At 40.2% G+C, this 14,970-nt stretch overlaps 1 protein-coding gene across 3 annotated transcripts; it reads right to left on the bottom strand.

The window, feature by feature from the left end:
• Positions 1-40: 40 nt before the first annotated feature.
• On the bottom strand, positions 41-14,040 carry CCT8 (chaperonin containing TCP1 subunit 8). 3 transcript variants are annotated; one of them, XM_063126719.1, is made up of 16 exons: positions 13,886-14,040; positions 11,484-11,574; positions 11,073-11,152; positions 10,367-10,516; positions 9,676-9,856; positions 8,807-8,868; positions 7,918-8,055; positions 6,504-6,682; positions 4,576-4,642; positions 4,407-4,494; positions 4,169-4,284; positions 3,680-3,751; positions 3,435-3,599; positions 1,943-2,062; positions 1,531-1,639; positions 269-358 (listed from the first exon to the last, which is right to left on the bottom strand). In XM_063126719.1, exons 1-15 carry the CDS (start codon positions 13,943-13,945, stop codon positions 1,547-1,549), a joined length of 1,662 nt encoding a protein of 553 aa, XP_062982789.1. In that variant the 5' UTR covers positions 13,946-14,040; the 3' UTR covers positions 269-358; positions 1,531-1,546. The 3 variants fall into 3 exon arrangements, with proteins under 3 accessions (XP_062982790.1, XP_062982789.1, XP_062982788.1); XM_063126718.1 differs by having other exon boundaries at positions 277-358; positions 1,541-1,639; XM_063126720.1 differs by lacking the exon at positions 1,531-1,639 and having other exon boundaries at positions 41-358.
• Between the last annotated feature and the right edge of the window lie 930 nt (positions 14,041-14,970).

The following is a 14,970-nucleotide window of genomic DNA, read 5'->3' as shown; positions in this document are numbered from 1 at the left end:
TGTGTACAGGATAAACAATGAAATATACATAAGCTAGCTCTTCACTTGAAAATTCATGTTTTGTATTTCAAATATTTTATACAACTTTTAGTCAGTATGTAATAGCTGAAACACTTTAAATAGCTATGCGTACTAGAACAGAAAGGAAGCCTCTTGTACTGAAACTGCTTTTATTGAAAGAGTACGAGACATGAATCTAGTACAGATTAGTCTCATAATTTAAAGATAAGTAATACACATGACAAGACACACAAGCCCTCCAGAAGTACACGGAACAGTTTCAATCACTGTGGTCATCATCCAAGTCCTTCTTTCCTGATGGTGGTTTGGGGCCACCAGCTGGTTTTGCCATGATGATCTACAAGAGAAAGAAAAAAGACTTTTGCCTAGGCTGTATGGCAGAATTGGATTTTAACCACTATTATTTAGTATGTATCTTTATTATCCTTTATACACTGCCAGTAACAGTTCGCAGTAACAGCTAGAATAATTAATACTTACATTTATTCAGTTGTGGTCATCTACATATTTTTATGCCATGATAGTGTGTTTTTAATAAAATTTCTTCTATTTCTTATATAAAATATTAGAATAGCTATTACTAGCATTCTACCAGAACTGAAATACTATTTCTTTAAAAGCAAACCCTAAAGAAAACTACAATTCAGGACATACTTCCTTGTAAGGAAAATCAATGCCTTCATGAAACAATCACTCTGTGGTATGGCTTTGCATGCAATTTAAAAGTCTGACAATTGGAACATTCTGACTCAAAATACTTAAGGGCCAGTTGCCAATCTCAACTCTATCCCAATACTCCTGAGGCCCCTAAAGATGTTTTAAAATTATGATTTCTGTTCTCTATGGCTACAACTAGATGACTTGTCTCCAAAAAACAGTGACTGAATCCTATGGATAAATGCTCAACACGTGCCCTTGGGTAGACTTTGAGTGCACTACATGGTAACAACTGGTAGTCAACTAGGCCAAAGCGTTAAAAGAATACCCTGCACAAAATGTTTAAATTGCCAAAATAAAGGGTTAGCACATTATGGGCAGTATCCAATGGTCATTCTGCAAACTTGTATAGCTCTATTAGAGCTCCACCTTATACTTTGGTTGCACATTATGCTTGCACAACTGTTACATAATAGGCTGTGCAAGCCTAGTACACACGTCCACAACTTTATTATTTATTAGTAATATTTAAATACTGTTTTAATAAAATCTAAGCAGTTGAATTCTCTTCTTACGCAGTTTCAAACCTAGTTTGCACTAACAATGACAGTTGGATATTGCTCCAGGCATATAATACTATAAATAGGATCATGCATATTCATTTTTAAAACCCAACTTTAGAAATATCTAATACAATATGCAGCACTCTTAATATCTCAAGCAGAGTGTTAGATGGTGATGTAGCCTACAAACACGTGATCTTGGATGCCAAAAAAACCTCACTCAAACTTCAGGCAGAGTTTAAAGGTGTTCATGCAAAGTCTCTGTTCTTTTCAACAGAAGACATGGTACCAAATCTTACTGCATGCTACTGTTCAGGGCCATCTTTCCAGTCATCCTTGTCCCAGTGTTCTGGTGCTTTGGGAGCTTTTGGACCACCTGCTGCTTTTGCCATAATAATCTACAGAAATTTCACATCAAATATACATTTCCACTAAGTTTCATTAAAAAAAAAGACAAGACACTGCATACCAACTTAAAGAGTTTGAATGGTATTTTAGTATACAGCTGACCATTTGAAAATATGTATAACAAGTTATTACTTGTGGTCCCCAATAAGACTTTATACATCAACAGAGATACTACGTTAACCACAAAAAACATAACTAATTGCTAGGAAACATATATTACTGTTACAATAGGCCATTCCTTTGCATAAAATAATTATTTTGTATGAAACCTAAAGCCCATTATGCCAACTTACCTGATCAACTCTTAGTACAGTTACTGCAGCATTTGTGGCCAACTTGATGCCCCAGTATTTCCCAAGATGTGTATCTAGTACACCCCCTTCCAACATATCTTTCACAGCTGCTGCTTCAGCCTGTCAAAACATTAGCAGAAGTGTCATGGCTAGAACATTTACATGAAGCCATTCTGCTCTGATGGTATCGTTTAATAACCTCAACTTGAAAACTTCACTCAAACTTTTCAGTAACATTCAGTTTAATAAACTCTGCTCACATATCAGAAATTATAAATGTCACCCCTGGTATAATTACACTTTCCCCCCATCTTTTCACATATCAGAAATTACAAATGTCACCCCCATTATAATTACACTTTCCCCCCTTTTTATTACTCTTATGAATATCTATAAAAATAATTAAAAGGGGGAAGTGTCTCATTGCCATTTTCCAGAATTACGAATAATCTGCAGTTCTTTACCCCACAAAATTATTTACAGATATGGGAGAATTAAAATGGGGATCTTTTTAAAAATCAGTAAGCCTTGAAGCATAGACCAAGTTCCACTGATTTCAATAAATTAGTTCAGTATGTGTTTAGAATAATCTGTACCGAACAAGAGAAAAATAACATTATGGGTTGTACAAAATAGCCATACAACTTGAAGAAAAAGTATTTTCCTAATAAGATTGATGTTATTCACTTTTTTCAACATCTCGTTTTATCTAAACAATTCTTTGTTACATTTCTGTATCACCCAATAGCCAAACCTCTCTGCTCCAACTGAAAGAGTATTCCATAGTTCTTCGTACCACATAAGAATGTTACAACTAATAAAACAATTAGAGCCATTGAATGGAATGCAACCAAAAAGGCAGTATATGTCATCCAAACACAAAAACCCATGGCATAACGTTCTAGCTGTGCTGTAATTCAACGTTGTATGTTTATGATGCTGACATAAAGATGTTCCAGCAGCTTCCAATCTGGACCAGACACTGGCCATTTTTTCAAATATAGAGGGCACTGCCTGATTAAATGCCTATGTTGTTTGTAAGCTGAACAACTCACAATGGTGTGAACATCCCAAAAGATGTCTTTTCCAAGTAGAACTGGGTCTAAAGTTGATCAAACCCAGGGCTTAGTCTAGGGACATACTTAGCTTGCCTGGGATGTTGAGATACCTCAGAACTTCTAGGGCTTGTCACTGTTCACACTAAGTAAAGCAAGAGGTATCAACTCTGCAGTTGATGCAGTAAGAGAAAATTGCACCAAAGATATGCTTCATGTAACCATTTTGTCTGTCATATTCATGCAGTTGTCAAATGTACACAGGCTGATTGGGAAAAATGACTACCATCAATGGTTAACAAAACAATTTTTTTTGTCCATTATCTAATATTATAAATAACTGCCCTTGCAAACCTTCTCTCCTTGGGTAAAGCATTACAGAGCTACAGTACTGCAGAAACTATCAGTGCTGGACATCATAAAAACTTAAGACTTACCTCAATATCAAACCCAACATTTTTGTTGCCTTCTTGATGTACTGCATAGAGCTTAGAAATAAGTTCATTTGCCTTAATTCCAGAATTTTCAGCCAGTGCTCGAGGAATGGCTTCAAATGCCTCAGCAAATTTTTTGATAGCATACTGATCAAGACCTGGACAAGTCTAAAGACAGATGTGGGTAGCTGTTACATTGCATTATATGAAAGGTTGAATTTAATAAGTAAAAGGAAACTGCAGTTTACCTCTCCATATGAAGTGATCTGCTTAGCCAACTCTATTTCTGTTGCTCCACCACCTGGAACAAGGCGCTTATCCTACAAAAGAATGGTAATAACCACCATTTAAAAGGTATGGGCTTCAAGGATTAATTCAAGCACAAAGGCTTCATAAGAGTTTTGGTTTCTAAAGGTCGCTTACCAAAAGTTGCTATCTGTACAACAATATACAAATTCTGTGTATATTCATAAGGTGTCCAAAAGACTATGTTGTCTCGTTCCCACTGCCCAGGAAACAATCCAGTCTTTTGGATGCCTCCGTTACACCATGGGACCTTCATGGTAATTTCCCAATATCTCATTTTGTGCATACAAACACACAAGTACATAATGTATAATATACTGTATAGCATATTCAAATATGCTAGCCCTTCCGCAACTGCACCTGATTAAAGTGCATTTAACAAAACTCACTCCCCTCAGTACGAAGTTATCTGCGCACAGGACTTTACTCACCCGAGTGAGTACTTTGAAAGTGTTGACACCATCATCCACTGCTCTCTCTACATCATCCATGAGATTGTCTGTAGAGCCACGAATTACTATTGTAGAAATAGCACCATCTTCCTTTTCTGTGGGGGAGAGGGCAATCAAGAGCTCACTTGTGAAATATGCTTAAAACGCAAAGCTAGTCTATGCAATGTATTAAAAAACACAAATCAAAGTGATATACTAAATTGATTAAAAAGCATACCATGTTTAAATACAACTACTTGTGTTTCCCCAACTTCTGACAAGTACACACTGTCACAGTAACCCATTTCTTCTGGATTGGGTGGTGTCTGAGAAAGAAGAAGATGAATTATGCCTATGTCAAGATGTACATCTACACTAAAAGAATCTTTGGGGGGTGGGTTACATACCAGTCTGGGGAGAGCTGTAGCACCAACTGTTTTACACAGTCTCCTGAGATCCCATTTAGAATTTAGCCTTAAAAAAAATTAAATACATAAATATAAATAGTTTTGTAGGGCGAGGCCACACTCTCTCCATAATTTGGAAATTCTTGTTACAATGGAATAAACATTTTCGGGGATATCTGAACATTGTAAATATTTACTGACCAGTAGAGACCCTATTGTAGGGCTTCTGCCAGAAAGGAAGAGCACACCATCTAACAAATTGATTCTCCCACCCCACGCCCACGCAAATACACACTTGCATAATACTGAAAGCATACCCTAACACTTGTTAAGCAATCCAGAACTCACATTCTTGTTTAAGAAAAGAAGTGGTGAATTGCTGGATCAGATCCAAAGCCAGCATTCTTTGCAATGATTCCACACTATATCAGCCTCACCCAACCTGGGTCCTCCAGGTATTTTGGACTTCAACTCCTATCAGAGACAGCCAGCATGGGCAATGGTCAGGAATCTGGTATCCACAGTCAACAACATCTGGAGAGCACCAGGGCTGGGGAAGTCCACACTAGCTGGTGCACCAGAACACCAAAACCTACCAACTGCCTCTCACCACTTTCCTACTTTAGGTACAAATTGGGATTCTGTTGATGGATTGAAGATAGTGCCTCTCCTTCACCATGGCAGGATCTACACTACTGCTTTAAAATGGTTTATAACAGTAGTGACAACTATTGGGGCCCAGGACACACTCCATAGACAGTTTTCAACCCATTTTCAAAGTGTCATATCCAGCTAGGTGTAGATCTGGCCCTAGTCCTGACTTTTAACACCAACCTTGAAGTATCCCCCACTACTAAACTTCTATGGTGACTGCAGAGCAAGAAAACTATTAGCAAATAAAGAGTGTTTCAATATACTATGTTGCATAACACAAATACACACCAATACTGCATTTTCCCCTGTAAAGTGCTTCCCAACTGCCTGAAAACTAGGGATGTGCTCCGCTTCTCCTCAAACCGGAGAAGCAGGAGCGGAGCGGGGGGCTTCGCCTACCCTTAAGGCGGAGGCGAAGAGGATTGGGGGGCCGGTGGAGCGTGGCGAAAAGGATCGAGGTGAAGACGGATCCTTCACCTCGATCCGGAGCTCCACCAGAAAGGTAAGTGGGGTTTACCGGGCCCTGCCGCTGTCGCCCATGCGGCGACAGCGGCAGGGCCCGGTAACCCCCCCTCCCTCCTCTCCCTTACCTGCGTCCGTCCGCGGTCCCTCGGCTTCTTCAATTGAGCCCACGGCTCAACCAGGAAGTCTAGGCCGCACTTGCAGCCCAGACTTCCCGGTCGAGCCACAGGCTCAATTGAAGAAGCCAAGGGACCGCAGACGGACGCAGGTAAAGCCCCCCTCTCCCTTGGTCTCTGCAGGTAAGGGAGAGGAGGGAGGGGGGCCTTACCTGGCGCCACTCCCCTCCACTGCGGAGCTCTGATTCGGAGCCAGAGCTCCGCGGCGAAGAGGAGTGGACTATGGGCGGAGCGGGCCGATCCGAAATTTTCGGATCGGCCCGCGGGCGGATCAGGGGGTCCGTGCACACCCCTACTGAAAACCTAAGCTGAATCTGTTAGCTATACATTAGATGTAGCAAATAAAACCCCACCTCCACTAAACACGTGATCACCACCTTATAAACAAAATTCACAGCAAATAGTGAAAAATGGGGCAAGGGATGAAATTTTATATGCTGTGATCCCAAGCTCCTGTTAAGGGGGTGGAATAAAGGAGAATCCCAAGCAAGGGATTCAAAGATTCAAACCAAGACTAGTTTGACCCTACATTATCACCTGAAGTTTAAGTCATTGTGTGATGAATGTGTATATTACTAAACTAAGTTAGTTAATAGGACAGGATATCTGGACTACTTACATCTTTTTAAGTCTTACCTTATCAGCATAAGATTGTATTTGTTAGCATAATGAAGGGCCATGTCTGCCACTTTTCCACCTGTTACTATAACATTTGCACCAGCATCAGCAATGGTCTTGACTTGTAACTCCATTAAGTTTTCCTCTCCTTTGCTGAAATTCATCAGTTCTTCAGCATTCTTTATCAGTACAGTTCCCTGCAAGCATAAAGTGTTTTCCCCATCACTCACAAAAGCTGTATATCAAATTTCTGCATTATAAAAATCAAACTAACTCTTTCATTCTTATTCATGCTATTTTGTTTAATATACTGAACCTGAAAAATGAAGGAACAGATAATTCCACAAGTGACATCTGTCACAGTAGACAGAACCATGATCCTAGTAATACACATACAAATCAGTAGCAGTAATATATGTGTCCAAAATCTCTAATCTGTTCTCTTACCAGCTGTACCCTCTGACAAGATTTAGTAGTAGACAGAGTTTATAGCTGCTGAAGAGACTAAAAAAATGTGGATACATGGACTCAAATCATGAACATTGTTTTCTTGCCTAGCGTTTACTATTTGAAATTTTCCAGCTGATCAAATGTCAAGTGTGTTTATCTAAACAGTCTAACACAAAGAGGCTTCAAGTGTCCTCTCCAGGATTACATTATGTTTCAAGCTGTTTTGCAAAGGCATCAAAGGTTTCACTCTAAGTCACTTGCACATATGGTGGAAACCAATCGAGGTACATCAGTCTACAGAGCTCCAGAAACTAATTCTAATGAAGCCAAATGTTTAAAGAATCAAAGAAATATGGTAGAGACCTAAATGTATAGCATTGCCTGCAGAAACCCTAGCAAGATATAACCAGCCAAGATTTGCAGTCACTGATCTCTATGCCTCAATCTTATGGCATGTACAGAGAATACTGGGAAAGAGGGAAGGACATGAAACAGGGCCACTGTATGGGTTCAGCTGAGACACCAGAAATTTTGGCTCCTCTTTCCTTTGAATTGCTTCCATTCCAGCTGGCGATGATAAGAAAACTAATAGCATCCAGCTACATTAAAGCAGCATTACAACTGGTCACTATTTATTTATTGCATTTCCATACCACCGAATAGACAAAACTCTCTGGACAGTTCACAGCAATTTAAACCATAAAATACAAGATGATAAAATACGATCTAAAAGTTTGTGAGAACCTTATAGTATTAATTGGCGACTGAATTTTCTGGTTTTCCTTTTCCCTCTCCATCCCTTTTCCCTTTTGTTTCATGTCTTTTCAGGCTGCAATCCCGAGGGCAGGGACTGTCTTCAGTTTTGTTTTTTGGTGTGTGTTTTTTAATTTGTAAACTTCTTTGAGAGACTTTCTGGCTGAAAAGCAGTGATATAAATGCTTAAAATAATAATGGTAATTTCCAGAAAACACCTATAACATACCTTAGTTTCTGTTATCATACCATCAAAAGGACAAGAATACACAGCTATTTTAGCATCTTTGATAGAAGTAACATCACCTTCCGTTTCTTTTTTAAAAACCATGCCATGCAATACTGTAGATGCACAAATGCCAGAACCCTGAAAGAATTCAAGTGAAACAATCATCATTCTATCCTAGTTAACTCACCAAAATAACATTTTAAAGTAATTTGTTATTACTATATTGTTGAGAACTTGTTATTACATATTACTAGATATAAACTATGTTTATATAAACTCTGAATGTTTCCCCTTAGTAACATACAGTCAAACAATGTGTGTTATATTTGCGGTTCAGATTTTATTTCTCTCGATATGTTCCTGTCTCCACACATTAAGAGTACTTAGTCCAATCTTTCCAACTTACGAATGAATAAAAATAGTAAAATAACTTGTCATGACTCACCATTATACTGATATTATCAAAGCCAGAACTCTTTATTTTCTATAAAACTGACTTAAGAGTCTCAACTTCAGTATGTATACATGTACCCATCTATGAAGACTCTACACTTTGAGAAAAAAATTTAAAATATAGAAAAAATGTCTGCTGAAGGCTTAAAAACTTCAACTGGTATGTTTAACACTCTCTCCTCTATTTGGCTCCAACTAAAAGTTCATATGCATTTAAAAAAATAGTATTAACATTTGGTAAGTTAACTTAAGCATATATACATATTTAAGATGTTCTATTCCTAAAACTCCAAGCTGATCAAAGCAATGCTGCAACCCTTAAGTATAGTGACCAGGAAGTTAAGTTCTGATAAGAACAAGGACACTTACTTCCAATTATAAGCATCTTTAGCTTCTAGTCATACACTACTGAAAAGATTAACAAATGACAACTTACTAAGATCTTGCACACTCTGATGTTGTCGACATTGAAGTGGCCCGATTCAGGAAAAACAGATACTGTGAGAATTATAAACAAAATACAGGAGTTCAGAAAAGATTGTTCTATACCAAATTCTATAATTCAGTTATTTCAGGGCACAATCCTGCATACTCATAAGTTCCTGAACTTGGGAACTTACAAGTATCCAATGCGGGGCGGGCAGAGGGGATAATCTTCTCTGTGTTTCATCCACCCTGCAGTCGTTGCTAGAACTTCAATGTTGAGCATCTACCCAGGAAGCTTCAGGGTGGGAGGGGGAGGCTACGCATCACACAGGAAACTGCCTAAAGCAGCTTCTGCAGACTCTTCCCCTCCCCAAGAACGCCTCCTTTTCGCTCTCAGTTTTACGAGCACTGAGAGGCAGCCACTGCACTTCACTGCATCCTCGCTGCAAGGGGGAGGGGAGTGCAGTTTCTGGCTCTGAGCTCGAAGTGTTGTCTCTGAGCTCTGGGCCAGAAAACTGAAAAATCCTATGTCCCCCGACGCTGTCTAGGGGACATAGGATTGCTCCCTCAGTTAATTATATATTAGGCTTAAATAATGTATGGGAAAGACACCAGTGAAAACATTATGCTTTATATTATGAACAAATAAGTTTTATTCTTCTGTTATAGGTATTGTTGCAGATCTAGCTAGCAGTGTAGGGATAGAAATGTATGTAACTGTGAAAAGCAACATTCAATAACAAGAAATTCAGAATTAAGAAGAGATCAGGGATTGATTTCAACCTTGGTACCTATTACAAAGCCATGTTTGGTACACATTAGCAAGAAATTTTTTTTGTTACAAAACAGTTTAATAAAACAATACTAATATTTACTCACCACATGCCTGAGCAATAAGCTTAGTTAGAAAGATTTCACTGCCACATTGTTTACTCATTATTGAAGTTTGCAGCAAAGATGCAACTTCTTCAACATCCCGAAGGTTTTTTGCAGAGCAGCACACAAGATCAGGTAGAATCTCTAGGGCTTTCTTGCAAGCTTTTTCATAGCCTTCAATTACCTGTAATTATATACAGTAACATGTCGGTATCACCACACACAATGTTTTTGTTAGAAGTTTAAAGTCAGTTTAGTATCTTTCCCTTGAAAAAAAATCCGTAATAGTTTCCAAAAGACCCTATACAAGTCATAATGGGACAAGATCAAAGCATTTTATGGCATTTTAATGCATTACGGTTTTAGGGGAGTTTATGCTTTTACTTTATGGTTGTTTTGGTTTTCTGTATTGTTAACCACCCTGGGTTCCAGAACTGGAAGAAGGGTGCCACAAAAGTATTGAATGAACATAAAATCTTGGTATTCTTCAAAGAACATTAGATTAATTGGAAAAAAAATAAAGAAAAAAATGAGATTGAGACTGCAATCCTGTTCTCACTTGCCTGAGAATAAACCCCACTGAACTCAAAGGGACTTACTTCTGAGCAGACAGGTAAAGGATAGAGCAGTGAGTTGTATGTATGGCCCTGGAACATTAATTTGAATGCAATAATGCAAACAAAATAAAAATTACCTCTGAAACAGAAAGACCCATTCTTAGAAGTTCCTCCGCGTGCTCCAGAAGGGCTCCAGCAAAAACGAGAACAAAATTTGTTCCATCCCCAACTTCTTGCTCTTGCATGTGAGAAGCCATGACAATCATTTTTGCTGCAGGATGCTGAACCTATTCAAGATTTTGTATCAAAGGAAACTATTAATTTATTTATTACATTTTTATAGCACCCAATAGCCGAAGCTCTCTGGGCGGTTCACAAAAATTAAAACCATGAAAAGCATAATAAAACAAACAACAGTCTATTAAGCACACCCATGAATATTCAATATATAATAGCATGCTCCGCTCTGTATTACATGACTTCAAGACATTTAGCTCATATACTGCTGCTAAATCTTTTGAGAAAACATTGTAAACGTTTTGAATGTAGAAAAGCTGCACACTTCTCCATGTGCCCTTAACAGCACACTTTTCTTATAATATCCTAAATCAATTCACTTAGACACCCAACTGCCTGTACTTCAAATCTCTTTCAACACACACTGTCCTATCTTTTCCCACGCTTGTGCAAAAGGTGTTACTTTGGATCCTCTCACAGGAAAATGCAAATGAAGAAAAGCTTATCTTAGTAATGGATACCATATGAAGTACATAAAGAAATAATTTCCAAGTACAATCAGTATATTTTAAGCAGATTCTAAAAGAAAGACAGGCAAGGACTTACCTCCAATTCTCTTAGTATGGTAGCCGCATCATTAGTAACAAAAAGCTTTTCCAAATGGTTTATAACCATTTTATTCATTCCTAAAACAAACAAAATAGTATAGCTCAAATACTGTTATGCACTTTTGATTGAACATGTAATATAACTAGCCAATCAATTGTACAAGCAGTTAATAAGGGCAACCATGGTAATAATATGCAAATGAAAAGTGGAAATGAGTTTCAAAATTAAAACTTTATCAAATTCCAGTTAATTCGTCAAACACATAGGGCACTGTTTCCTGGGTTTGTCAACAAGCAAATATATGATTAAATTATTATGAATTATGTATTGTGAGATATTACAATGGTGTATACACTAGTCATTTTTGTAAAGTAGAAATATATTTATGAATATTTTGAAGAACCTTACCATTTGGTCCATAGGCTGTGCGAGTTGTTTGGGCAAGCTCTTTACATGCCTGAATGTTTCGAAAGACAGCTTCTTCCAATCCTGAATAATGCTACAGATACAAAGCAACATCAGAATGTGAGGCTTCTACATAAAATGCTAAGATGCATGCCCAGAGTTTAATCCAAATTCAAACCTAATATTTCTAAACTACCAAAACCAGAATCGATGCTCATCAGTGCTTTCTACCATATAGTTTAACAGCCAGAAGTTTTGTTTGTTTGTATTCAAAATATTTTGTCTAAATTAGACACATCAACAGTTCATAGGAGCTTTCTTCAAACATGGATCACTTTTATTCAGGTGCATGAATCACATTTAAATCACTATTCTTAAACATTAGAGAAAAAATTCAAAAGGAGTTAGAAATACTCTAGTTTCTTTTACTGAAACAAAGAACAAACTTTAATGGAACCCCACTTCTCACATACAAATATGTACAATATATGCACTTATTAAACTTGTATGTGTATTCTAAATTTGCATGTTTTATCCTGAACTCAGCATTGAGTTTCTATACCTTTTCCAGCTCTACTACATCATTTTTGAGGTGCAGTGACCAGAACTGTCTAAAGTATTCCAAGGCAGTTTACTATAGATTTCTACAAGAAAATTATGATATTGGCAATTTCATCTCTTTATAAATTATAACATTGGAAATTTATCCCTTTACCAATAATCCCTAATGCAATTACCCTTTTTACAGCAGCCACATACTGGTTTGACATCTTCACTGAGCTATTTACCACAACCTCAAGATCCCTTGCCTCTTTAGCCATCACCAGTGTTTACTATCAGTGTATATGCAAAGCTAGGATTTTATGCCTCAATGTACATCACTTTACACTTACATACAATGAATGGCATTTAGTAGTTTGTTACCCATTTCCCCACTTCAGAGCGAGTCTTTTAAAAACTTTTAACAATCCTTTTTTTGTTGTTGTTTACCACCCTGAATAATATGTCATCAGCAAACTTGCCCACATCATAGCACACCCCTAATTCTAGATAATGTATGAAGTTTAAAAATTATACAGAAACTTCAGGGGGGGCACTTCTTATATCCTTCCATTATGAGAACCACTAAGCTTTTACTTTTTAAAAATCATAATTATTGAATTTTGTTCTGTCCTGCCCCCAAGGATCTCAGTATGACACACAAAATCTCTCCCCCACTCCCCACCATTTTAGCCTAACAACAATCCAAGTTAGGCCAAGAGTGTGCAACTGGACCAACACGTTTTACTTACATCTGTATCACTCAACACAGGGTTGTCTATGAATCATGTTCAGAATGTGATGGACTGGGTCCATATAGGAAGCTTGTGACTCCCTTATTGAAACAGCAACTGCTGTCATTTTGTTTCCTGACCAAATTCAATATACTGGGTATCTCAAAGCACTTTACGGTTTGGCACTAGGATATGTAAAGGACCATCTCCTCCAATATGAACGACCCTGCCTGTTAAGACCTTGAGGTACAGGGTATGAACACACCTGGATCCTTTTCCAAACGTGTCCTACATACAAAATACAAGGGCCAGGCTTGCTTCCAGGCAGTAAGGTATGTACGTAGTAAAAGATCAGCATCCTCACGCCCATCAGTCACCCCTAGGCTTGTTAACAGGTTGCAGAGTTCAGCGTGGCAGGGAGAACTCTGCATAATGCTAGCAGAGCACCCTGGGCCTCTGGCGGTGGAGGTGTACAATGTATGGGTGCCCTAGTAAGATAAAGAAGCACCGGAAGCCGCGGAAAGCATCACTAGCCAGACTACAAGGGAGCGTGGTTCAAAACGGAAGCATTACGCCAGGCCTCCAAACTACGCCTGATCTTCCCTCTCTGCCATTTTGGGGCGGTTGTGCCTTCAGAACCAGAACCTTGCAACTCCCTTGGATGAAAAAAGACCTGGCACGCGCCTTTCACGTCAGCATGCGCATAAACACATAATAACGGCTGTTGCTGCTGCCACCCGCACACCCCCTTCATGCGCGAGCCCCCTAGTTGCTAGGCAGCGGGCACCGCGGTGAGGGCGAACAGAAGCGCGCCAGGTGGCACGCAGGTTCAACCGCATCTCTCAGGGGCGGGTGAGGAGCCGGAGCCGCTGCCCGGCCCCCGCCCAACCCTCACGCGCTCCGCGCGCTCATCTTCGCTTATCAATGGCGAGCACGCGCCTCCTGCCAACGGCTTTCCAGCCCACGGGGCGATGAGGCCCACTCGCCCCGCCTCTTGAGAAGCGCGTGGAGCCGCCGGCTCCGCAGAACGGCCGGACCGGGCCTTCGCTTCTGGATCCTTCTGTGCTCCTTCCCCACCGCCACCCTCCTCCCCCCCCCTTCGCTCCACCCACGCAGGCTTCCCTCTTTCACCTTCGCTCCTTCCTTCAGCATCTGGGCGAAGCCCGGGGCCTTGGGGACGTGCATCGCCATCGCTGCTGCTCTGGGCCACGCGCGGACGACACCCGAATTAGGAGACCTTGCGACTGCAGCGGCGCGCGCAACTCACGCCGCCTCGCCCTCTCCAACGCAAGCGCAGACAAAGGCCTAAGCGCCAAAAAAAATGGCTGCAGAAAGCAGGGCGGAGTCGAGCATGCGCAGCTGGAGACTGGTTTTCTCGCCCGCCGGCGGAGTTTTTCTTCTGGTCGAGTAGCGGCGCCAAAGGCCTGCTGCGGAGTGCGATCTCGTCCTCCTCTGGGCTTTACCGGTTGGGGCTGGTGGCTCCGATTTCAGCAGGGCTGTAATTCCATTGTGAGTTTCAGTCAGAACCGGCTCTAGAGGAGCTATCCAGAGTCCTGAACCCGTTAGGGGACTAAGTACAACACCATGGCTAGCTCCTCGGGAGTTCTGACTGAAACCCAGAGTGGCTTCTCAGCCCCACTGAAATCGGAGCCATCAGCCTCCACTGGTCTTCACCATTTCCAATTATGGTGTTTGAAATGGTTTGGATGTCCTCGTCTTAAGCCTGTTATAGAGAGAACTGTTGATTTTAGTATCACCTTTAATTTTTATACCCAGTATAGCTTCTTGTTTTAAAGAGCTCCCTTTCTCTTAAGAGTTGTACAAAAGAGGAGAGTTTGGCAGGTACAACTTTCTCCTACCCTACATAGACAAAGGGAAGGGAAACTGAAGCATGTCAATTACCCATGCTTTGCCTTAGTTATTGCAAGACATGAGAACCAGAGGAAAACTGGTTTGTGGGAAAACTGTTTGTGGGAAGAGTTTGTGGGAAAACTGGGCTTTGAGGAGGGGTTTTAGGAACGGGGTACCACCAGGGCTGGGCAGAGGGGGGCCAGTGGGGCCAGTTGGCATGGGCCTACGATTTTGAGGGGGCCTACTCCGAGTCCCCCTGGTAGAGGCAAAGGGGGACCCTTTGGTAAAGATTTGTTACAAAGTAGCTCTCCTGTGAGTGAGCAGTACTAACATTGACAAGGCAAAATTGCTTGATTTTTCTGTTG

This window comes from Elgaria multicarinata, chromosome 5 (genome assembly GCF_023053635.1).
Source record: "Elgaria multicarinata webbii isolate HBS135686 ecotype San Diego chromosome 5, rElgMul1.1.pri, whole genome shotgun sequence".
Lineage (NCBI taxonomy): Eukaryota > Metazoa > Chordata > Lepidosauria > Squamata > Anguidae > Elgaria > Elgaria multicarinata.
The sequence above is the reverse complement of the archived record's forward strand: the minus strand, read 5'-3'. Positions and strand labels throughout refer to the sequence as shown.

Excerpts from the sequence above, each read along its gene's own strand:
- CCT8 (XM_063126719.1), bottom strand. The coding sequence starts at position 13,945 with ATGGCGATGCACGTCCCCAAGGCCCCGGGCTTCGCCCAGATGCTGAAG. Across the intron at positions 4,495-4,575 it reads CTACAGCTCTCCCCAGACTG|ACACCACCCAATCCAGAAGA; the intron begins GTATGTAACCCA and ends CTTCTTTCTCAG. Across the intron at positions 3,600-3,679 it reads AGATCACTTCATATGGAGAG|ACTTGTCCAGGTCTTGATCA; the intron begins GTAAACTGCAGT and ends ATCTGTCTTTAG.